The following is a 24774-nucleotide window of genomic DNA, read 5'->3' as shown; positions in this document are numbered from 1 at the left end:
TAAATATAAAATCCAATATGTAAGTTACATCCATCTTTTTTTTTAATAAAATATATATATAAATTAAATCAATCAAGCTGGATTTAAAACCTTTTTTTTTTTACATTCTTTTGTTAAAAAAATCTTAGAGGCTCTTTTAGTTAATTGCTTGAATTAATATTATTAAGATAGTGTTGTTTGGGTACAATTCTGATTGGGAAGTTAGGTTCATTAATTGGTTGATCAAGGAAATTAGTTAAAAATGTCATCTCATCAGTCCATCAATTCACCAGCTAATATATATATAAGGAAATATAATTCTAAATATTTGAAAAATATTGGCATTATTGGCCAACAGTTCATAATCTATTACTCAACTACACATCCAATAAAATATATATTTAACGCCATCCTGTGAACTCAGATCGATAAGCTGACAGGAGCATGAACTCATAGTAACCAGCATTAAATAAATAAAAACAATGAAAGATATACATATATAAATATATATATCTGAGCATTATTTAATTATTGCCTTAGAGCGAGAAAGTAGGAGGTAAAATGGTTCTTCATGCCTCCTTTATAAAAGCCAAAGAAGGAGAGGCAGCCTCCATATCAACAGTTCCATCCTCAGCTCAATTAAAGTTCACACAAAACCTAAACACAAAGTCACCAACGCGCACAATCAAAGAGGTTTTTTTTTTATATATAGATTGAAAGTCTCCCCGTCTCTCCTCCTTTGTGTCAAAGAAAGAGACTTGCATCTCTTCCCATAGGTTGGTCCCCTTCTCCTCTCTCTCTCTCTCTCTCTCTCTCTCTCTCTGTCTCTTCTTCACTGGTTATTCAATACACATAACACTTGTAACCAATTTATTGGCTCATTCTAAGTTTTTCCAACTTGGTTTCTCATATTTATAGATATAAACTTCCCTGGTTCTGGTAAGAAAAAGGATCTACTGCTATACACAGATTTGCTCTCATGGCATCACACTGGTTCTCTGATTTGGTAAGAACTGAACTAATGCTATAGCAAAAAATCTTTCATTTGATTGTATCCACCTTTCTCTCCTTATATATCTCAACTAATTATTCTATGTCCAATAAAAATATGTCTAGGAATTGGAAGAACCTGGTTTCTTTCATCAATGGCAACCCGATTGTTTCGAACAATTCATGGAGCAACAGATGGCAGTTGCTTTCGGCCAAAACCAAGAATTGCATCAATCAGTCTCTTCTGAGAGCAACACAGGTACCCCATCGTTCAAGCTCAGCACACCGGTACCAAATGTAAACGAGAGGCCCCAAAAGATTGCGAAGACATCCAGCTGGGACTCCAATCTCACTGAGCAAAGTTCTTCTTCACCGACAATCTTATCTTTTGGCGCACCGGCTGTTGCAACCAAAGTTCATGCAGGGTTCTATGGGGATGCTAATGGAGGTGTGAAGAAACCCAAAGAGGAGGTGGAAATGGCATTGCCTGGTATGGTAGGAAATGTTGCTGGTAATAATAACAAGAGGGGTTATGATGCAATGGTCAGAGGAGAAGGAATGAGAAAGGGTACTGGTAACAATACTGGGAGTAACCAGGAGCATATACTGGCAGAGAGAAAGAGGAGAGAGAAATTGAGCCAGAGGTTCATTGCCCTTTCTAAGATTGTCCCTGGCCTAAAGAAGGTAATTTGTTTTTAATATTTCTTCATCTTTTCTATCAATTTGAACATATTTTATGGTAGTTTTGTAAGACTAAATCTTTCTTTTCTAAGTTTATATCATAAGTTCATGATTTAATTCCCTTTTTCTCCTCTTTTTTTTACCCATTTTTTTATATTATTCACCATTCTGTTGTCTGAACTAACTAGATTAATCAATAACCTAGAAATTAATTATTCTTTTGTGTAGATGGATAAGGCATCAGTACTGGGAGATGCAATCAAGTACCTACAGCAACTCCAAAACAAAGTGCAAGATCTAGAGGCGCAATCCGCAAAGAGAACTGTTGAATCAGCTGTCATGGTAAAAAAATCTCAGCTTGCCTCCGATGAAGACAGTGATGTAGACAACAATTCTTCTTGTGACGAGAAGTTCAACAACCAGCGGAGCATATCGAAAGGTTTGCCAGAAATAGAGGCGAAGATGTCAGAACAAACAGTCTTGATTAAAATCCACTGCGAGAAACGTAAAGGAGTTTTCGTGAAGATTTTGGCTGAGATGGAGGCGCTCGGTCTTAGTATTACCAGCACAAATGTGATGCCATTTGCCAGCTCAACTCTCGACATCACTGCTATGGCTCAGGTACAAATTTGTTACTTAATTACTTGATTTCTCTTTATTTACAGCTACTTACATTAATTAATAATATTGCACTTTTGCTACCAACACAAACAAAATGAAAGAACAACTATATCAGACAAATATTAACATAACAAATACATAGCTTTTTGTTTATGATCAGTTGTAGACTTGGGTATAAGTTGAAAGTGATACATAATTATAACTAAAAGGAGCTGAGTAACTAAATTTTAATTTATTTGATGTAGGTGGAGGAGGAGTTTTCAATGAGTGTGAAAGATATTGTGAAGAAGCTGAATCAAGCTTTCAAGCAATTCATGTGACCAAGTTCAAGGAAAATATATATATATATATATATGTGGTTTAGTACTATTTGTCTTCCTATTTTTCATTAGCTTTAAAAGTGTGGCTAATGGTTATGGTTAAAACATAGTTTAATTAGTGCCCCTAATTCTTCTTAGATAGCCTATAGTTCCCTCGACCTCGATCAAAGAGTACCATTTTCACTTGTTTTTGCTTCAGGGTTTTTATATTTCTATCTCTTTGTTTGTAATTATCAAATCCTCTTTTGTTCATCCCTCTCTACCACTTTTTTTACATGATTGAGAGCAATCCAATCATGTTCTGCAGAGAGATTGAAATATCAACGCATTGATATCCCTCTTTTTGTTCTTCTCTCCCTACCGTTTTTTGCATGATTGATCAGCAATTCAATCATGTTTTGTGGAGAAATTGAACCATCAAAACAAATTGTTAATTTCTTCTTCACTCCTCTTTTTCTAGGGTTCCTACTGGGGAAGTTTGACTTTCTTTTTTTATACATAGTTTTGTTTCTTCCCCTACCAGTAACCCTTTGTTTGTCCATTTGTAGTTTTGTTTTGAAGAAATCAAAGTTTACACTTTGCTTTCCTTTCAATCTTTATCAATGTTGCCAAAAAGGCTTATACTGTGAAAAGAATGGTACTCTTTTTTATGTTGAGGGGCTGATTATAGGCTTGTTTCTAGAAGTAGGAGGGGTGCTTAATTATATTTCCTTCTTTTAAGGGTACTTGCTATGAATAATTCCATGTAGTGTTGTTGTTGTACTTGTAGTGTACAAATAAAATGTGCCCTTGCTTAATTTTGTTTGTATGTGAGATTGAATGTGAATATTGTTCTCTTCAAGTCTATTTGTTTTCTTGAATTGCTAGCTAGATTGCAACAACAATAATTCATTTTTATTGTAATGATCTTGTTTCTTAATTCTCACAAATTAAAATAGCATTTATTAGTTATTATTTTTGTTAAACAAATTAATTGCAATAATTCAAACACCATATATAATACCATCATTTGAGTCAGAAAAAAATAATTATTGGAGAATAATTGAGTTGGCAAGCTACCAAATGCCAAAATTGTTCATGTTGATGTTGAAATTTTGTGCTTCTTTTATTCATTTCTCAAGTGGTTGTCTATTTCTATGGTTTGTATTTTTCTTAAAGCTAATTTCAAGCTTTCTTTATTGTTCATGGAAACAAGTTACATTATTCTAAGACAAGTCGCTGAGTATATCTTTGAGGTGGCAACATCCCAACTTTGAAAAAATCATTCATTAAAAAATATATATATATATTCTTATATTTCTTGTATAATTTAATGACAATTTGAGTACCACTATCCCTTTCAATCGATCCCAAGATAAGAGAGGAATCTGGCTTAGAATTTAGACAAGTCTCCTCTTTTACCTAACAATAATTGCATGGAAATATTGCAATACGCCTTGAATCTTGACAATGCATGGCATGCACCACTTATTTCAGTTCAGATAACTTAAAATAAGAAATTAGCAAGTTTCTTTTTTCAACTGTTTAGTAAACATCAAATATATTCACCATACATCACAGTTTCAGACTTAAATAGACATCCCTTACTTAAAAAATTCAAATACTTTTACCACTTGCAATATACCTAGGGTGAAAACGGTATGGATAACATTCGATCAGTATTCGATCCATATTCTAAAACTTAGATGTGGATATCCGATATTTGAATATCTGTGTAGATAAGGATACTAATATGGTTTACGTTTCAATTATCCATATCCGAATAGTAGATATATATCAAATATTTTAATATATATTACAAAAAATTTATGTTATTCACCATTGTAATTAGATAAATATTTTGAACTTTAATATTTTTTAATATTATTTTAATTAATATCCGATCTGATCTGAATTTGTATCTGTATCTGTATCTGTATCCATCTCATATCTGCTCTGTATCTGTATCCAAAAAATAAAAATAAAAATATATATAAATATAATTTTACCAATATCCGCTCCGTTTTCACCCCTGATTATACCTGGTATAAATATTAGGTAACAAACAAGTTTGCTTAAGTTTGCTATTGCTGCAGCCCAATGTAACTTTTTGGAATGCTTCTTGGGTTGGTATTGTGAGAGAGAACCCACTATCCAATGAGCCATTGAGTCTCTGGCCACAAGGCCCAATTGAAGTGTGCGGTAAAAACAACAAAAAAGTCCCAAAACCTAACAAAACTCCCTAGAAGCCCAAAGACCAATAGAAATTGAATATGGAGCCATAACTACAGAATTCATGTCAAACTTGCGCAGACCATTTTTTTTAAAGCCTCTTGCGCAAGTTTTGCCCTCCCAAATGGGATCCGTATCCTCCCAGGTACCTGACTCAACACAATTGAAACGGACGGTCCAGATTTACACTCAGCCAGTCCTTACTCCGGATGACAGAGGGGACAGTATTATTTGTGCTTGGAGATTCGTGTCAAGTTAAATAAAACAATTTTGGACCGTCTCATTCAATTACTCAGCCAGCAACCTGGTAGTAACCCAATCTTTGGGTTTTGGATCGAGACCGTTCAATTCGAATCCGTCGATCAGGATTCGAATTCATGTCTCAGAATATGTGCGTTCCACTTCGGATAGATCATCTCGGATTCGAATCGGACGGTTCCAATTTAAAACTCAAAGATTGGGTTACTTCACTGGATCTGAATTCGGTAACTTGAGGGGATGTGAATTCCTCTCAAAGGATATAAACAATATAAAAAGTTATTATCTTGTTCATGACCTTGAAATTATGTTATATCACGAAATTGCAACTCCGAATAGGATATACAGAGGAAAATAATACTTTGTTATATTGAAAGGCAAGGGAAGTCTCCAATTTTCAAGTAAATAGAAGCAGGAATGAAATTAGACTTTTAAATTATGAGAATTAATCATGAATGTGAATCAATCATTTAAGTTTTCGTGTAGCGAATTAATGAGGATCAATTTTACAATGCCCAAGATATTTTACTCTAAATTATATAAAAAAATTATATATAGATAAATAAATAAATGTAAAACAATTGATCCTCGTTTGTACGTACCTCGTTCTTTAATAGAGGAGACTAGATTCAAGCCAAATAGAAGCTAGTAAATTGCATGAGAGAAACATCAAGTGTGAATGAATCAGCGAAGTAGCTTATGGAGTGCAAGAAACAACAATTGTGATCTTTTTTCATCTATTTACATCTATTTCTCTTTGAAAAAACTGGGCAGCGGTTGTTAAGAGTTATTTACATCTATTTCAATGTATATTTTTTTTTTCTTATGGTTTTCAGTGAGCTATTTTCATCATTGGTCTTGCTAAATTATCTTAGATGGTCAAGATCAGTTCACATTAAGTGTTAACATTTGAGGGTGTTTTGTCGATGTAGTGTCACCGGCATCAGTTTTTCTGGCAAATAGAATGGAGTCAGGCAATAAATTTAGAGGCAGAAGAAGTAGGGTCAGAGGCAAGCACAATTGATAAGGATCAATTGACCTCAGTTTTTTTTTTTTTTTAAATTGTATTTTTATATATTTTTTTCTAAATAATTTAGAGTAAAATGTCATGAATAATATATAATTGATCATCATTCTTGACATTAAAACTTTATATAATATATCTTCATTTAAGTTTGACTTTGAAAATCTCACTCAGCCTATGAGAAAAAGTGTATAGAGTGTACTCTTTTATTGGATTATTAATAAATCTGGACCGTCTGATTCATGTTGACACGAATATTAAAAGAACTCCGTGCATTTTATTTCAGATTGAATGGGCCAAATTCTAATCTGTCGTAACTAAGATTTTGAGTTAAGCATCACGACCGTCCGATTAGAATCCGGTCAATTCAGCCTGAAATAAAATGCACGGAGTTCTTTTAATATCCGTGTCAACACGGAGTAGACGGTCCAGATTTATTATTCATTACCTCAAATTCTGAACATTTGGGCTTTTTAATGAATTATTAATTTATTCAAGGCTCACATTTGGGCTTTGTACAATATTTGCCAACCATTTTAAATTGCTAAAATGCGCCTAGTTGGGAGTAAGATTATTGAACTAACTTTTCATTTTTTGAGCTCTTCTGCTCGTGTTTGTCTTTTGGAAAGGCTGATATTCCAGCAACAAGCACTGATAAGCGATAGCATTTTTGTTTCGCTTTCCATTTTGAGCAGATAAATCTCAAGGTGCTCGTATGTTTACTGTGGCACTTGAAGGCTCCATACAGGAGAAGGGTTCTTTGCCATCTCCAACTTTGTATCGCTCCATTTTTTCTCAGGTATGCAAAGTGTTTGATGAAATGTCCCTGAGAACTTTTTTTTTTTTAATCCTTTTACTACCATTCCGTTAATTTAGCGCCACTAGTAAGAATATTAAGAGGGCATATATATAGGAGGAGGAGTAGAACTAGGGTGTTCTTAAGTTCACCAAGCCTCTTTGTGAACTCAACTCCAAAATATATCGGATTGACTTTAAACGATGAATCCGAACCGTTGAAACCTTTCTACCTTATGAGTGGTGCGTCTACATTTGAAAATTTTAAATTTTGGATTAATTTTTTTATAGAGTCAAATGGTCAAAAAAACATTTAAAGAATGAATGCATTAAAATTAGTTCATAAACCTTCTAATTTTGACAACTTGACTTTAGAGTAAATTAATTCGAAAGTTTAAAATTTTCGCATGTAGACTCACCACTCGTAAAGTAGAAGGGTTTCAACAGTTCGGATTCATCGTTTAAAGCCAATCTGATAGGTTTTAGAGTTGAGTTCACATAGGGGCTTGGTGAACTTAAGAACACCCTAGTTCTACTCATAGAAGAAGATGATTTATCAAAAAATATATAGAAGAAGACATTTACTAGTATGTAAAGGAAGAAAATTTCTTCTTACCTTACCTTTGACCATCAACAGATAGAAGAGATCGGCTGGGAGCATCTGATAAAGGCTAATGAGGACCTCTCCTCTCTTACCTTCCGCATCATGTAAGATTTCCATGTGGTATTGAGTTCATGATATTAACCAAACAAACTTGTACTCAATAATAGGCAATAGCATCAAATAATAATATTGGGACTATGTTTCAACTCAAAAACAGTGTAAAATAAATATTAACATAGTAACTCAAATGTGTAAATTGCATGACATTGTTTCCTCTTCTGTTTATTTCAGTGATGAGAAGGGGAAGTATCATGTAATGGAAATAATGTTGTCGCGGAACTATCCCGAAGCTCCTCCCTCGATCAATGCTGTTAGCCTATAATAAGTTTTAGAAACAAAGTACTGGCATTTTTCACTTAGTTTGCACTTCTAACCTTTTTCCTTATCGCTTCTGTCAATTTTAGGACTTGCCGTATATACCGAAGTTGAAGTGGTCTAACGTATCAAGATTGATCGATGTCATTAATCAATTTCACGAGGTATGTTTATAGTTCAACAGAGGTACAGATGACAGTTTTCTACTTCTGATTCTATCACTTGCTTCTAAACTGATTCTTGTTTCTTATATCTTATGTTTCCATAAAAAGCATTTGAAGAAGTTGCAAGTATTGTGGTCCACACTTGAATGCATAGATAACAATCTTTCTGTTATTGGTCCAAAAGAGCAATCATTTGGTACTGCACAGCGGCATATATCTCTTTGTAAGTATTCCCTCCTAACAATTGGGAAGGAATTTTGTTGATGCCTTGATGGTAACAACTCAAGTCAAAATTATTGAAGAACACAGAAAGGCAAAAACCAGCAATGTTTATCATAATTGTAAATAATTGTTTACAGGTTTGTAAAAAAGTTTTGATACTAACCATCTTCTTTCAGGTGAGGATTGTTCAGTTTTGCTGCACATTAACCCATGTAAACCAAACACCTTACCAGAGTAAGTTTCACTTCCATGAAATAACAATCGAAAAGACATCAATTATGTATTTCTAATATCTTTATTGCTTCCAGATGTCGATTTCTTGGCTCAGATCAAAAGGTGGACCTGTTGCTGAAAAATTGGAAAAAGAATAGCAGAAATTGGTACCTTTCCTTATCTGGAAATTTATTTTATTCCTCAGTGCTGCAGCTCTCCCTTTTAATATTAAGGGTTCAATCAATGTTTTTCACTGAACTCCATGGTCATCACTAATTCATGTCATTAGATAATTCGGTTGAGATTTATCACAGATTGATGGGATCAACAACTTTTTGGCCATAAAATAAAACTATGCAACCTTTTAGCTAAGTTCACTTGCCATCATTCTCAAGTGTTGTGGTATTAAAATACTTTCAGTAGGTCATTGGTTTAAACCTGAATTCACTCATGACACTTCTCTATTTAATCTGAAAAAATGTTTTCGACTATTATTTTCTTATCCTTTTTATATAACTGAAGGAAAATTGACAAGGCATTTGATGAGAATCTGGCAACGATATTACAGACTGAATTGCCTCGACCTCCAATTACTACAACAACTGCTGCTCAAAAGGGAGATGAAACCATGGATTGTGGTATTTGTTATGCTCAATACCTTCCTATTGGTAAGCTTCAGTAATATATCTCATGCAAACTATCCAGTGTTCTTTGTAATTCCAATTCATTGCTCCAACCCCAAAACAGAAGTAAAAAACTGAGAGAGGGAAAGAAATAGATCTACTGGCCACCCTTAAAAGTTCCAAAATTCCTCCAAGCAATTTCTCTTGATATTAAGACTATATGGGTCGGAGTACGGTGATTTGAGTATTACAGAATATCCACTGCTTTGTATACATTCTTGATATATATTGAAATAATATTGCACTTCTATGATTTAGCGCATATATCTGACCATGATTGTTCTATATTTCTCTTGATATTTAAGATGAAGAGCTTGGATCAGACAGTGGATGTGCTTCTGATTATAAATGTGAAAACACAAGTTGTATGAGAGCTTTCCACACAGTGTGCCTTCGTGATTGGCTACGTACTATTACTACGACTAGACAGTATGGTCAATTATATCATTTTCATTTATATTTTTTTTTTGTATCTGTAATCGATTAAATGTAAATATTTAATCTTGTTATTTGTTTGCAGGTCTTTTGATGTTTTATTTGGGAATTGCCCATATTGTTCAGAACCAGTTGCTGTCAAAATCACCAGTTGACACCCAAGTTGCTGTAATGATACTTTATTAATTTAAACTGAGTTTTAATTGATTAGGCTAAGTAAATATGTGAGTTTCTGAAATTAAGAAGAATAAAAATGATGTTATGAATTTTAAAAGAAAGAATACATAATTTTGATATTTTTGAGAGAACAATAAACAATTTTGATGAAAAAATTTAGCTCTATCTTCTATCTATGATACACATACAGGTATATAACAGATGAAGTAATTGGAGTGAAGGAAATTGGATCCACTATGCGTGGAGACATCAACAATTTTCTCCGTCTTTCAAGTACTTCGTATCATGTACAGCTTTGTAAACAACAAGAATACTCGGTTTGCATAAGCATTGTGCTTTCATGTTTATTTTATTTTAGGGGGAATTTCATGTGTCCCCCTCAAAAAAATTGACGTTACGTATTTCTCCTTCTAAAATTCATAATATCATATTTACCCTTTTAAAGTTTAAAACCTCACTAATTTATCCAATATATTGACTTTTCTATTAAAACTTATTTTAAATTTATAAATTACCCATTTTACCCTTCACAAATTTATCCTCTTATAAACGGGCTGTGCAAGAAAGTTGAAATTGAGGAGGCAATGGATTTTCTACATGACATGATTTCTAAGGGCATTAGCCTGATGTCGTGACCGTAGCACCCTTGTATGGGGGATGTGCAAGAAAGGTGAAATTGAGAAAGCCATGAACTTTCTACAAGACATGTCGTGAGTTGTGACTTATAACACATTTATAGATCGATTATGCAATAATGGTGAAATTGTGAAAGTTATGGATTTTCTACAGATTAGATGGGCATGAACCAGAAAATAATTTCAAGGTGCTGTTATTTCAACAATATCATTTTTTTTAAACGTCGAATCGGCTTTAAACGACGAATCTGAACCGCTGAAGTCCGTCTACTTTACGAGTGATGCGTCTACATGTAAAAAAAAAAAAATTTCGAAATTAATTTTGCTTAGAGTCAAGTGGTCAAAAAAAGTTCAAAAAATAAATGCATTAAAATTAATTTATTAACCTTTTTGACTGCTTGACTTTATACTAAATTAATTCAAATATTTAAAATTTTCACATGTAAACGTATCACTCGTAAGTTAGACGGGTTTCAACGGTTCGGATTCATCATTTAAAATTGATTTAACAGGTTTTAGACTTGAGTTCACCAAAGACCTTGGTGAACTTAAGAACACCCTAGTTCTACTCTTCATGTTGATACACAGCTTGCATAAGCATTGTGCATCCAGGATTCCAGGTTGATACACAGCTTTGATATGCGTACCCAGAACTTTCAAGTACTTAGGTATCATGTACTAATCTATTTTAGGATTTTGGACGTAGCCTTAAAAATATATATATATATATATATATATATATTTGACTTGAATAAAAATCATAGTGAACACTATTTTTTATGGTTTTTCATTTTCAAAACAAGATTCTATTGTTTAACCCTTAATGAGTTTTTTATGATTTCCCGTTCTGCATATGATACTGCAGTGTACAATTGTACATGATACCAAGTAATTGAAAAGAGGAAGAACATTCTTGGTTACAGGTTCAGCATTGATACCCATACATTTCAAGTACTTGGTATTGGTAATGGTATCATGTAAAGCTTTGATACGCATACCCAGAGCACTATTTCCAAGAAATATAATAGAATAACTTTTAGTTTTAGCATAAAAGGAATATTATTTAGGGAAAAGATTAGGGGAAATTAGTTCCATGCCACTCCAAAAAAAATTTTTTGCTAAATGCCACTCCAAATCACATTTATTACGAAAATTGCCACAAATACCATATTAATGTATAATTTTAAATAAACAATTTACAGTATAAGTGAATTGACCGAAATAGCCTTGATCTTCAAAATTTCTTTCTCCATCTGTCTCCTTCCCAACAAAACTTCTGATAGCTGCACTCTATTTTCATTCTAAGATTGGGCTTTATTTTAGAGTAGTTTTTTGGTTATTAGGATAAGAGTGAAGGGAGACGAGCAGAAAATCAGCATCGTACCAGTGTTTTTCAACCATTTTCGCATATACTGGTAAGGAGGAAGCTAGTTGTCAGAAGCTTGAAGGAGAGTTACAGTTGGACCCCTAAGCTAGTTAGTATTTGCAAAATAGAAAAGGGGCGGGACTCACAGGCTTTTAAATAGGAATTTAGATGAAGGGTTAGAAGTTATAAGTCTTTTATGTTTTTAACTTTACCGCAATTTTTAAATTTCACTTTTAATTTTCATCGCAAGTAGGAAATGTAATACAAAGCAATAGACATTGTTTTCTTTAATGCAAAACCTACGGGAATTTCTTCAAAAAAAAAAATTTGGGTGGCTTCGACTGGGAGGGCTCACCACTGCGACTGGGAGACGAAGAGAAGAGACGAATTTCTGATCTGACCCATTAAGGAAAGGAAAGGGTTAGGTACTGAGGGTATTTTTGGAATATACAAAAATACTTAGCATATTCTGTTTATTTTTAATTACAAATGTATAATAATATGGTATTTGTGACAATTTTCTTAATAAATATGATTTGGAGTGGCATTTAGCAAAAGGAAAATTTTGAGGTGGCATTTTTCTAAATTCACCATTTTAGAGTGGCATCGAACTAATTTTCCCAAAAGATTAAATAAGTAAAGAAATACCTCGAGGCCTCCAATGTAAACAGGACATCTAACAGGTCTTTTGTTTGGCATAGTTCTCCCGTTTTTCCTCCCTGTATTGCTGTACTGTTTTATAATCAACACAGCTGTGTGCTTCCCCTCTTATTTAATAGTTCCATCTTTAACTCCATAAGATAGAATACAATAAAATTATCATAATTTAAAAAATATGTAACATAGAAGGATCTTGATGGATTCGAACCATCATCTCCCCAGAAATTCAAAATTCAGGGACTCTACCAACAATTGAGCTAAAGATCCATTTCAAAAGACAAAAACTTAACAGTTGTCACGGACTGGTTTCCCTTTTCGAAGACATTCTCTTCACATAACATGAAACAACAAAAGTGAAATATACTTCCATTCATCAAGTATCAATGCACCTTTTGACCACATCGAATCTAAAATTCACACAAAAAAAAAGCTTTCAAATCAACTTCATGACAAGTTATCACCAAATAAAGAATGTTTCTAAAAATATGTAAGGCCATTCTAACAAAAAGAAAATCACCCTATAATCAAAGATATGGCTGGACCAACAGCTGACATATTCTGTTCACAAGTTTCTTATCCTGCCTGATTTAAAATTGACTGATCTTTGTCAAAATGCAAAATGACTAAGCCAAGTTGACAATCACGTGCAAGCAATAAATGTGCAAAGATCACAGGAGGGCCTCTCTTGTTATCCAGACGATCAAAACAAAATCTAGTTTCTTAAAACTACCGAGTTCAAGAAATATTTTTTTAAAAGCAACTAGTTATAAACTTCCAACTTCGCTAGGTCAGCAAAATAAAAAAGACAAACATAGAAACTTCTACCGAAAAACATGAGCATGTACCCTTCAATATAGTCTCCATATACAAACTATAACTTGGAGATCTAGAAAACCCCTCCCATATTACGTGTACCCAACCCAACAAATAACCGAACTTTCAGATGCCAACATCAGGACTATATATATGCAGTTCAGTGTTGCCCGTCATTGCGTAAAAAGTACTAAAAGCACAAAATCCACCAATATTCAACTAATTTTCCAAACATTCACTTATAGTAAATAACAAACTTAAGATACAACTTGTCATTTAAATAAAAATGGAATACATAACTGCAAACTTGGCAAGTTTTACTATCATGTCCAAAAAGGAGGAGGGTTCGTAATAGGCTTAGCGAGCCAGCGGTAAAAAAAAAAAAAAACCTCTTTATGGAAATGAAACCCTCACGAATTGGGCAGGAGTAGTACTAGGATGGATGACCTCCTGAGAAGTCCCTGATTCCGGCTGAGTTTCATTTCTAGCCTACCCCAACTTGTTTGGGAATAAAGGCTTTAAAGAAGAAAAATAAATAATTTAGATAATTTATTGTTTTGAACAAATTGACAAGGACTGATCAAAAACACCAGCAAGAGCACAGCTATTCAAATTTGCCAAGGAGTACACATAAAAGGGAAACATGTGTGGAAGCCTGTATAGTTTAGAAATTAAAAATAACAATTTCCAGACTTGTTACTGCATGCAACAAGCTGCGCATAAATTGACAAATCCATACCTCAACTGTTCATGTAATCATTTGATCAGTCAATGGTATAACAGAACTTTGCTCAAATCAATTTAATATGAACTGGATTTAGATTTTAAACAATCATCTTAATTTGGTACCACTCCCATTCTTGTGACTTTTTGGTACTAAGAGCAATTTCAGTAACTTGTGGGAAATAAGTTAATTCTATCGTAATGAAACAGAGTCAGCTTGAAGGTAATACCTCGAAATAGTAGATCAGTAGACGTCAATGGCAAGTACAGCTGTACAGAGAAGGTTGTGTAGGTGTCAGACCTCTGTTGATAAAATCCAAGGAGAAAGGCGAATAGAGAGAGAGACTGAACAATCCTCGCATAACTGAGGGATTTCTCAATGTTTGAGCTAAAGATCCATTCCAAATTTCAAGCCATATTTGTATCACACGTGAATTTCCACAAGGAATCTGATAATTTTTTTTTTTCAGACAAAGCTAGACCAAGGAAATAGAAAAACACAAAGCACAATTCTTATCAGAATTCAGCCAAACCATCATGACAACCAATTTGAACTTGGTTCTTACACACATATCAATTCAAAACTCCTCTTTTATTTTTAATCAACAATAGATAAAACATTCAAGCATTATTCGTAATTGCTTTTGTTTGAATGGAAGTAAACTGTATAGAATATGACTGGCATCACTGTAGAAAACCAACATAGCACAAGGAATATAAAAAATTGAATGATAAAAAATTAATGAGAACAGTATATTAATGACAAATTAACAATGTTGTACACATGAGCTCGTACCTTCAACAAAGTTCCAACATATGAAATAGAACCTTGATCTATAAATACATTCCCAACAACAAACCAACCACAAACCAACAACAAACCAACCTTTCAGATCTCACCAGTACCAGGATTAAAATAAGCAGTTGCATGTTTCCACCACTGCCTAAAAAGGTAATAAAATACAAATTTGCCAAAATTTTAGTATTTCTCCATTTATTCACTGATACTAAAGTTGTCATGCAGTTTTTAATCAAAGCAAAATGAATGATACAACCTAGTAGTACTTCTCATCGTCCAATGATATAATTAGAGTATTTCACATAGAAATAACCAAATAAGAAAGAAACAACAAAACAAAAAAATCTGCCACAATCACAACAAAAGACCACAAGAAAGATCCTGATCTTAATGACATAAAAGATAATTTTACTGATTTGACCAAATTATAGTTTTGATAATTCTCGTTTCCACAAGGGCACAATTCAAAGAGGACATGACAATTAATCAACAACATCAGTGCAAGCTGCAAGCAGAGCTATTAAAAATTTACAGATTTTAGGAAGGTGCCTACGTAAAAAGAGGAAGCCATCAGTTGAAGCCTGAATTGTTTTAGAAAGAAAACTATTATCTACCAGACGTGTCACTGCAAGCACATTTCAACTGCTCAAGTAACAAAGTTACTAAAATAAATTTGCCAGCATCAATTTAAAGTTAAATTGACGTTTTCTATAAATCATTTGTTTGGATTGAGCTTTTATAGTTTTATTTGTGTAACATCATCGTACCAAGGTACATTACCATCAACTTATTGAGCATAAATTAATTTCATATTAATTAAACGGAGTCAGCTTTTGAGTTATACCTCAAATAGTAGTTCAGTAGGTTTCAATTGCAAGGCTTCCATCATCAACGCAAGTTATAAAGCAGGTTGTGTAGCAATCAGGTACTCTGCAGAGAAAATCTAAGGAGAAAAGGAGTAGAGAGAGAGAGACGCACACAAGGAGGGAGAACCTGGGGCTAAAAAAAAATCCCCCATGCGATCTCCTCCAAAACCAAAAACACTTTTTTATTGCTATAGTTGACCTGCCATGCGAGCGCACCCAACATGGCAAAGGTCTCTAAGTACAAAATACATACAATATATGATATATCAGATCAGAAAGCTTATGCCTGTTACAATCCACACTTACCAAAACCTTCAAGTTGATAGAATCAAACAACGACACAGCACCTCAACCGCAAATCAACAAGTCGTAATTTTCTTCCTTTGAGATGTGCAGTAGATCGGGATCCAACAGCTTCGTTTCTTCAAGCAAGTCATCTGTCAATTAAAATAAACACCATGCACGATATTGGACCAGGTAACAGGAAGTAGATTTATTGGATCATAATATCAGATCGATCGAACTTCAAAAACCAGACCTGAACCTGATTTCGAAATTCCCGCCGTAATATTCCGATCGGCGCCAGATCCACCACTACTGATAAAATAGAATTGAACAATAAGGAGACGATACCTTATACTCATCGCTACAAAATCATAGGAAAGGTAAAAATAAATTTGAGATAGATGTTAGGAAACTAGAGCCTCAATGAAGAACCCGAAGATCCATCGCCTAATCCTTCTAATGGAAACCACGCTACCGCAACCACCACCATGAAAAATAAGGGGAAGGAGGCAAGCGCGCCAAAATATGCGAGTAGGGTAATAGAATAGGTTTATGTATTTATAGTGGGAGTCTGGAAACATTTGGCGGGTGGATGTTAGTTGGTTTGGTCTTTGACGGACAAGATCTATCCACGTGTACAGTTTTTTTTATTGGAAAAGACATGTTATCCTTTTTATGTCCGCATAAAGGTTCCGTTTGCGACTTTGCGTGATAGGCTGTCTTGGTTAATTTTGAAAAAAAAAAAAAAAAAAAAAAAGATAAACATAGGCTGTTTTGGAAAAGAAAAAATTAACTAAAATTAAATATTCTGAAAAAAAATGAATGATTTTATTTTCCGAAAATAGTTTTCTTATTTATATTATTAATAATTTAAATATTATTTTGTTAAAATTATTGTTGCATATATTAAGAGTTTCATTAATAATTTAATACTAACAAATGTTATATTTTTGTTATAATTGTTTTTTATTTCTATTTTAGGGTGTGTTTGGATCGTCAAGAATATAATGTAGTTAAATTGTTCTTGGATTAGTGACTATTTTTCTCCACTATTCTATGTTTGGATCACTATCTAAGAATATAATTATTCCTGGAATAAGCGTCGTCCTTGCTAACTCATTCAAACGATGGAATAGCGCTAACTCAGATTGATGATATTCTTGACTATTCTTGGGGTTGCATCCAAAGACACCCTTAATGATTTAAGTATCATATTAGTATATAATTATTATTTTTAGGTTTATGATTTTTTTTATTTGTACTATTAATATTTTAAATATTACTTATTGTTATAATTATTGTCAAATATTAAAATAGAAATTTTTTTTTTTACATTGTGTATTAATTTTAGACAAATAATTTATTTTGATAAAAACTATAAACGAAAATTCAATCTTTAATTAAACGTGCACAAGTTTTGATAGAAAAAAGTCAAAAACCTACAACGTTCAGAATGGTGCGATCTCAGTAGTTTTTGAATTTTTTATAATCATGACACGTTACAACGCTACAGCTATGATGTTTTCATAAGTCGTAAGTCATAACAGTTCAATCCTAGTAGTTTTCGGATTTTAAAGAAAAAAAAAGGCACTCATTTTCTTTTTCAAAGTTTTAATTTTTTTTGTTTCTAAAATTTTTTTAATGTTTTTCCGTCGAACATATCAAAAACTTTGAGGGCATGTTCGGCATTTACTGTTCACGTGGGAAAAAACAAATTCACTCAAACTGAATTTTTTTTTTCCCACGGGAACAGTAATTTTTCAATTCAAAATTTTTCGTTCCTATTCCTATTCCCAAACCTCCGGCCCTTAAGAATGGCACATCCAAAATTCCTATTACTTTCAAATTTCAATTCCTGTCGTGTGCATGATTCTGAATTCACATTCTCTCTAATAACTCCACAAAATAATTTTTACAATTAATGAATCTGGACCGTTCTTTTTAACTTGGCACGAATCTCAATGCCCAATAATATTGCCTCCCTAGTCCATACGCTAGCTCAAATTCTAAAGTGATGAGATTTAATCTCAAACCGTAAAGTGAGGCTCATCGATCTGAGCTGAATGCCTGAATCCCATGATTAATTCTTCGCATACAATAGGAGCTGAAGAGGACCTTTTGTTTGCTTTGCTACCACTCCATTAATTTTTATTTCTTTTGAGGGTATACGTGAATGAAATGCAAGTTTTAATAGTATGTAAATGAGGAATTTATCCTCCTAACCTTTTGCCATAAACAGATAGAAGGCATCTGATACAAGGCCAATGAGGACCTCTCCTCTGTTACCTTCTGCATCATCTAAGACTTTCAAATAGTACTGGATTTTATGATATAAAACCAACCAAACTGGTAATCTCGCCAATAGCATCAATTAATAATACTGATAGTATGTTTCAACTCAAAATTATTGTAAAATAAAATATTAACATAGTAATGTGCAAATTGCATGACATTATTTTTCTTTTTGTTTGTTTCAGGATGAGAAAGTATCATGTAATTTATTCCAATCAGTCTTTTTTTTCTTTTTATTCCTGGCAGAGGCTGCCACAGGTGACATAATTAAAGACCTTCCAGTATTACAAATGGACTATTACAACAAGGAAAAAATATTCCAATCTAAGAATATTCCAACAAGGAAAGAATATTCCAATCTAAGTCTTTGCTTTCGGGCACAAGTCATTACCAGTAAAATGTTGAAACGAAAGTATATAATTAGGGGTATACTTGGAATAATGCGATATAAAATGTTACTGCAAATATTTCCATAGAAACAACTGAAGCTTCTCTGAAGCAAAGAAAAAATACAAGGTACACCAAAAATAATCAGTGTCAAGTTCATTGGAAAAAAAAAAAAAAAATCAGACAACATATTCATTACAATATTAACACAGATCATATAAAATTTTACTAACAAATTGTAAACTACATCCTCAAAAAAAAAAACCACTGAAATATCATGTCCACGCATGAGGATCAAATCCATCTACCAGTCTTTCTCAACGATGGATTTTACTCTTTCCAAATGGTTTAATATAAATTGTTTAATAATTGCCTAATGACTCTTAAAACCGCATGATTGCAACAAATAGCAATTAGTACAAATTTAACCTCGATAATACATTACCATAATCAGCCAAGTATCTCCTGGTTATGATTTAAGATTGTGGAGAAGTCTTTTCGTTGCTCTATGTAATCGGATGTCAAAAATATAGAACTTCTCTTTTAAGTACTTGATATACTAATTACTAACCTTAAAAAAAGTACTTGATATACTACATAAATGCACAATGCTTTTATACAGTACCAGTGTACTATCTTGGGAAAACAAAAATATCACAGAATCACTTCTAGCATAAAAAGGAAATGTAAAAATAATTAAGACGATGATTAATAATATAATTAAAGGAGCTCAAGGACCACTGGTCGTGTTGGCAGCATATATACCATATAACCTGACATTGGCTCACAACCATGTAAAAAAAATAGAAAATCGAGTTTGACAGGGTAGGGTCGGGAGCTGCCTGTGCCAGCTGTACCAGAAAGCTAGAGATTAATCATTTCTACGTATTGATAATGAAGAATTATTCTTTCAGAACTTCCTTTGGATTACAGTAAAGTTATAAATTATAAATGAGCACCCCATTCTAATTTGGCACGGTCGCACCTACATAATGTTCCAAAATGTTCCCAACGAGAATCAGCACCTAAATTTTTCTGTTCAATTTGGCAGTCAGACGCAAAAATTGATACACAGCTCATGAAATGTCCCCCAAAGGCTTGGGCCTATGTTCTAGTCAAGGCCCAGCTCAGGAATCAAATAACTAAAAACTATCAACCTACGTAATAACAGAAAAACATTGAAGATCCAAAAGTATGGCAAATGCTGTGCACCAGCGTGACCATTAAGCAAGAATATCACTTGAAAGTTAAAACTGTTATATGGAAATAAATAAACAAAATTAACTGATATCTAACAAAATAACATTTAAAAATAAAAGCAATACAATAATAAATTTTTTGTACCAAAATAAATTAGCAAACATTTATGTACTAGGAAGTAACGTCTTATAAACTAAAAATATGGTTAATCATCTTTTAGTTCAATATTTAATTGGAAGTTACAGAAAATATTATTGTATAAAAGGATCTTGATGGATTTGAACCATCATCCCCCTGAATTTCAGGGACTCGTCCATAGGTTTGAGCTAAAGATCCGCTTAAGAAAACTAATTTCTTTTACCACGAAAACTTTTTCTTTCTCAACTTGATTATTATCAAATTTTAACCTACTACGAAAATTATTTTCATAATTTATACGACCATTCTACAACTGAAATAAAAAATCACAGCAAATATCAACAAATAACGGGAACAAAAAATAAACTCAAAACGTATAGTGTACAGCTTCATTTTTAACCTGCTAAAAAAATTGTTTCCATGGTTTATAAGACCATTCAACAACTGAAACAGAAATCACCACAAAATCAACAAATATTGAGTGCACACGATTCATCACCCATACCTGGAGCACAAAAAACATACAGTTCAAAATGGCCGCAGAACTAAATGAAATTAGCAAAAAAGCAAGCAACACGCTCAACCAACAACCAGTTCACCAGATTCACAACGAATAAAAACGAAAAACCTTTGTAATGTGTTTTTGGACAAATGTTTTTAAACAAATTAAGATGTGGAATATCCAATTATTTACAAATATCGCAATTGTGCTTTTGGACATTCCTAGCTGCAAATAACAAACAGTTCAGAATTTATGAATACAATATCAATAACAAAATAACACGATTTAACACAGCCTGTACCTTCAACAAACATACTCGGAAAATGGAAATCACTTCACCTATACATCCACCCATCTACAGGAATTAGATTATTGGAGTTCCACGTTGCCAGTAACTCACCTAAAAAGCATCTATAGTACAGAATTGCCATAATTCCATCAATGTCACCAATTGTTCAACAAAAATAAAATAACAAACGATCTTTCATTCATTGAATAATGGAAGACATAACTGCGACACAGCAGGCTTTACAATGCTTCCCTTGAAAAATTTCACTAAAGAAAAATATGGAAGACAACTGCGACAGCAGGTTTAACAATGCTTCCAATATTACACATGTAACGACACCGCAAAAAATTACAGTTCTAATAAAAGATGAAAGATTAGATTTCTAACTTTAATGTCCAAGCTTTAAATGATATAACCGAACATATAATTTCCAACTCAAACAAATTATATTCACAAAATATATAACATCCCTTCTCACTAACAATTCAGAAATGACAATTGTAATAACAATCAATAACGTCAAACATAAAAAGGCCTAAAACGTACAAGCCGTAAAATTGTTAAATCATGAAGCCAGTTTTAATGGTGGAAGGCAATAATTCGGAAAACTTGTTTCCAGATTTACTATTTCAAGCAGCATAAGTTTCAAGGAAATCTATCGTGTTTCAATTACTCCCGTAATTATTTATTAATCTTTTTTCAGTCGACATTAGATTTAAATCATTCAAATGTTGGTAATTGTAGTTTTCTAATTTGGTTCTATGATGCATTTCCATAAACTTCACCAAAATAAATTTATTTATTTAATTAAACGAAGTTAGCTTAAAGTTATACCTCAAAATAGTAGATCAGTAGGCTTCAATTGCAAGGCTTCCATCATCAACTTAAAGAGCACGTTGTGTAGCTATCAGGTACTCTGTGAATAGAAAATTCAAGTAGAGAAAGGTGTAGAGAAAGAGTGTAGAGAGAGACGCAGACAAGGAGGGAGAACCCGGGGGTAAAAAAATTCCCCGTGCGATCCCCCTCCAAACGACAAAAGAAATTTTCATTACTATGGGTGACCTGCCATGCGAGCGCACCCAACATGGCAAAGGTCTCTACGTACAAAATAGATACATGATATCAGATCAGAAAGCTTACACCTGTAACAATCCACACTTACCAAAACCTTCCAAGTAGATAGAATCAAACAACGACACAGCACCTCAAACGCAACACTTGCTAGCTTCATTCCTGCGAGATGCAAAGTCGTAGATCGGCATCCACGAAGCTGGCTTCGTTTCTTCAAGCAAGTCACCAGAGGGGGGGATGAAACGCCACGGACAAGATCAGACCAGATAACAAGTGTAGAAGCATTAGATCCGATAGATCTGGCTTCTAAAACCAGATCTGAGAGTGATTTCGTTAGTCCCGCCATAATATCACAGATCGGCAACAGATCTAGTGAGTTCCCGCCATAATATTTCAGATCGGCACCAGATCTACCATCAAGCAGTCACTCGCCATTGCTGATAAAATAGAATTGAACAACAAAGGATATGACATCTCAGATTCATCTTTACAAAGCCATCGTCAATGTAAAAAATAAATTTGAGAGAGATCTAGGTGATTAGAAACTCCATGAATTGAACAGAAGATCCATCACCACCCCCTTCTAACAGCCACCCACGCTACCGCAACCACCCTCATCAAATAAAAAATTGCTGGGAATGAAAGGAAGAGAGGCGTCTACGCCTAAAGATGTGAGTTCATTAGAAACAGGTTTTGGGGATTTATAGTGCGAGTTTGGAAATATCGACGGTGGATGGAAGTCGGTTTGGTGTTCGACGGACCAGATCTATCCACGCGTAAAATACTTATTGGAAGGGCCACGTGATACTCTTTTCTTTGTGTCGGCATAAAGGTTGCGTTGCGTGACAGGTTGTCCAAGCTTATTAAAAAAGAAAAGAAAATTGGAAAAGCAAAGAAGAGAATGGCGAATGCGTATTCTCTGCATTAACTCAGAAGGGAATCTTTTGACTTAAAGAATATCAGCCGTCTGATTTTAAACGGAGTTAATCCGGCACTTGCTTATAACATGGGATCCTTTCAATATTAGTGTAGATCTAATTTACACGAATTTTAAAATAAATTGGACGATTGAGATTCATTAACAAAAAAATTATCTTTTGAGTTAAAGCAGAGGATTCGAATTCGACAAGGACAGGCTGTATTGGCGTGAAACGGGGGAGGAACTTTGGTCAATTCACTAAAACGTCATGGCTTACGTCATTTTATATAGAGATATCTTGTGATCAAACTCTCTGTACTCATCTGTGCAACATTGTATGTGACAACATTTGCTGAAAATTTTATTAATATCCAAAAAAAATATTAAATTTCAAAAATGACGGTTCTTAGAATTGAAAAATTAATCTTCGGTTTCGGAATGTCTAGAACCGGAAAAAAAATTTACAAAACGTTTGTATGAAATCAGAAATTTAATCTCTAATTTAGACATATTTTGAAATTTCTCTGCATGGAGTTTAGATCTTGAAATTTAATATTTTTTTTATATTAATAAAAATTTCGGCAACATTGACTGTCTGAGTTGATGGATATGATAATATATGTACAAGTCACTATTTACGATACCTCTTAAATAAACTTTTTGTAAATAAGCCAATGATCGTATAATATTGATATAAATATGTACAGTTCAAATAAACAAACGAGGATTGTGCCCCCGTTATGATTTTTTTTTTATTTTAAATTTGAATGTCAAAAATAAATTATTAAATTTATTTGTATCGTTTTATTTATGCATATGTAAAGCCCTAGATTACAAAAATATATTGATACGAGTGATTTCTGACAATTAATTTTTTAACCTATTTATTTATATAAAAATATAAATATAATAATTATTTTTGTACATATAGAAATAATATAACTCACATTAACAATTTATTTTGATACTTAAGATTTACAAATTTCATCATAGAAAAATTAAAAAATTGAATGTATAATAAAATTATAAAGACATGGATCCCACTTCTAATAAATTTTCATGTAAAATGTGTTTATATTATTGCTGGAAGTGTTCGGGTAAAATGTGAAGAGGTGTTTACATAATTTATTGAGTCGAAATAATTCAATAAAATTAATAAAATACCAATCTGAAGCACCTACTTTCTCGAGAACGACCAACGCATTATTATTTTTATTTTCTCACCAGAATACTTTTATACCAAATACTTACTACACGCTTCGTATGAAATACAAACACAGAATAAATGCTAATACAATTCGTACATATATTTCTTAGGAAAACACGTCTATTGTCCTAGCATAAAATATTTATATTTTTTTTTAGAATGTACTTATAACAGACACAGATATTGTTTATGCATTTTATATACGCAGATTTATATAAATCTTAAAATTTGTACGAATAAATTGGGAAATTAAATTAACAGAGTCGTGGAGGACCGATACGTAAAGTGGGAAAAATGGCACGGCAGAACCGGCTCCATCACGGAACGGCATGGTGACTGACAGCACGGAACGACACGGTACGTATGTCGGTTACGTGTCGTGTCTCGCGTCATGACTATTCGCACACTGTGATTATCTTTAGAAAATTTGACACGACACGAAACGGTACGTGAAAGATTTAGTCACGACACGTAGTCATGCGAGTCACATGTAATTATGACCGTTAGATCTTGACCAAATGATGATTCTTGAATAAACTAATCCAAATTATTATTAAATGGTTACTGGAGGCACACGAGTCGCGTTTGGTCACGGCACGTTTAAGCAAAGCGTGACCATTCGCGTGCTGTGACCACCCCTTTATATTTTAGTCACGGCATATAAAAAATTAATTTGATTACGATACAAGACTAAAATCAAAACGTATTAGTCACCACACAGCACGATATGTTTTTCTACTCTACCGATATGTATTGACACTGATATTAAATAATTCGTATATTATATTTTGAACCAAATTAATTCGAATCAGTTCGAATCTAGACTCAGAATTTGAGTTCATTGCGTGGTTCGGACTACAAATATCTCCT

General features: G+C 33.2%; 2 protein-coding genes and 3 long non-coding RNA genes across 6 annotated transcripts; 3 read left to right on the top strand and 2 right to left on the bottom strand.

Annotated features, from left to right (window-relative positions):
- The first annotated feature begins 591 nt into the window (after positions 1-591).
- Positions 592-3437, top strand: LOC144565361 (transcription factor bHLH18-like). Its single transcript, XM_078315093.1, has 5 exons — positions 592-755; positions 898-985; positions 1096-1653; positions 1879-2271; positions 2517-3437. The coding sequence occupies exons 2-5, from the start codon at positions 959-961 to the stop codon at positions 2589-2591; spliced, it is 1053 nt and encodes a 350-aa protein (XP_078171219.1). The 5' UTR covers positions 592-755; positions 898-958; the 3' UTR covers positions 2592-3437.
- A 3238-nt stretch (positions 3438-6675) lies between these two features.
- LOC144565041 (zinc ion binding protein) lies at positions 6676-9849 on the top strand. The gene is made up of 10 exons (XM_078314672.1): positions 6676-6883; positions 7517-7587; positions 7775-7853; positions 7948-8022; positions 8131-8245; positions 8421-8478; positions 8553-8624; positions 8980-9125; positions 9446-9569; positions 9661-9849. Exons 1-10 carry the CDS (start codon positions 6800-6802, stop codon positions 9728-9730), a joined length of 894 nt encoding a protein of 297 aa, XP_078170798.1. The 5' UTR covers positions 6676-6799; the 3' UTR covers positions 9731-9849.
- A 1485-nt stretch (positions 9850-11334) lies between these two features.
- Positions 11335-22414, top strand: LOC144565043 (uncharacterized). The gene is made up of 2 exons (XR_013514824.1): positions 11335-11364; positions 21452-22414. It is a non-coding gene; the product is annotated as an uncharacterized LOC144565043 (long non-coding RNA).
- LOC144565044 (uncharacterized) lies at positions 14679-16859 on the bottom strand. Its single transcript, XR_013514825.1, has 2 exons — positions 16153-16859; positions 14679-16051 (listed from the first exon to the last, which is right to left on the bottom strand). It is a non-coding gene; the product is annotated as an uncharacterized LOC144565044 (long non-coding RNA).
- On the bottom strand, positions 20115-21458 carry LOC144565042 (uncharacterized). Of its 2 annotated transcripts, none has more exons than XR_013514822.1 (2): positions 20720-21458; positions 20115-20421 (listed from the first exon to the last, which is right to left on the bottom strand). It is a non-coding gene; the product is annotated as an uncharacterized LOC144565042 (long non-coding RNA). The 2 variants fall into 2 exon arrangements; XR_013514823.1 differs by lacking the exon at positions 20115-20421 and adding an exon at positions 20533-20643.
- Positions 22415-24774: the final 2360 nt, after the last annotated feature.

This window comes from Carex rostrata, chromosome 14 (genome assembly GCF_964058835.1).
Source record: "Carex rostrata chromosome 14, lpCarRost1.2, whole genome shotgun sequence".
Taxonomy (NCBI): domain Eukaryota; kingdom Viridiplantae; phylum Streptophyta; class Magnoliopsida; order Poales; family Cyperaceae; genus Carex; species Carex rostrata.
This window is presented reverse-complemented; position numbering and strand designations above follow the sequence as displayed.

Excerpts from the sequence above, each read along its gene's own strand:
- LOC144565361 (XM_078315093.1), top strand. The coding sequence starts at position 959 with ATGGCATCACACTGGTTCTCTGATTTG. Across the intron at positions 1,654-1,878 it reads TTGTCCCTGGCCTAAAGAAG|ATGGATAAGGCATCAGTACT; the intron begins GTAATTTGTTTT and ends TCTTTTGTGTAG. Across the intron at positions 2,272-2,516 it reads ACATCACTGCTATGGCTCAG|GTGGAGGAGGAGTTTTCAAT; the intron begins GTACAAATTTGT and ends TATTTGATGTAG.
- LOC144565041 (XM_078314672.1), top strand. The coding sequence starts at position 6,800 with ATGTTTACTGTGGCACTTGAAGGCTCCATACAGGAGAAGGGTTCTTTG. Across the intron at positions 7,588-7,774 it reads TCTCTTACCTTCCGCATCAT|TGATGAGAAGGGGAAGTATC; the intron begins GTAAGATTTCCA and ends TGTTTATTTCAG. Across the intron at positions 8,023-8,130 it reads TCATTAATCAATTTCACGAG|CATTTGAAGAAGTTGCAAGT; the intron begins GTATGTTTATAG and ends TTCCATAAAAAG.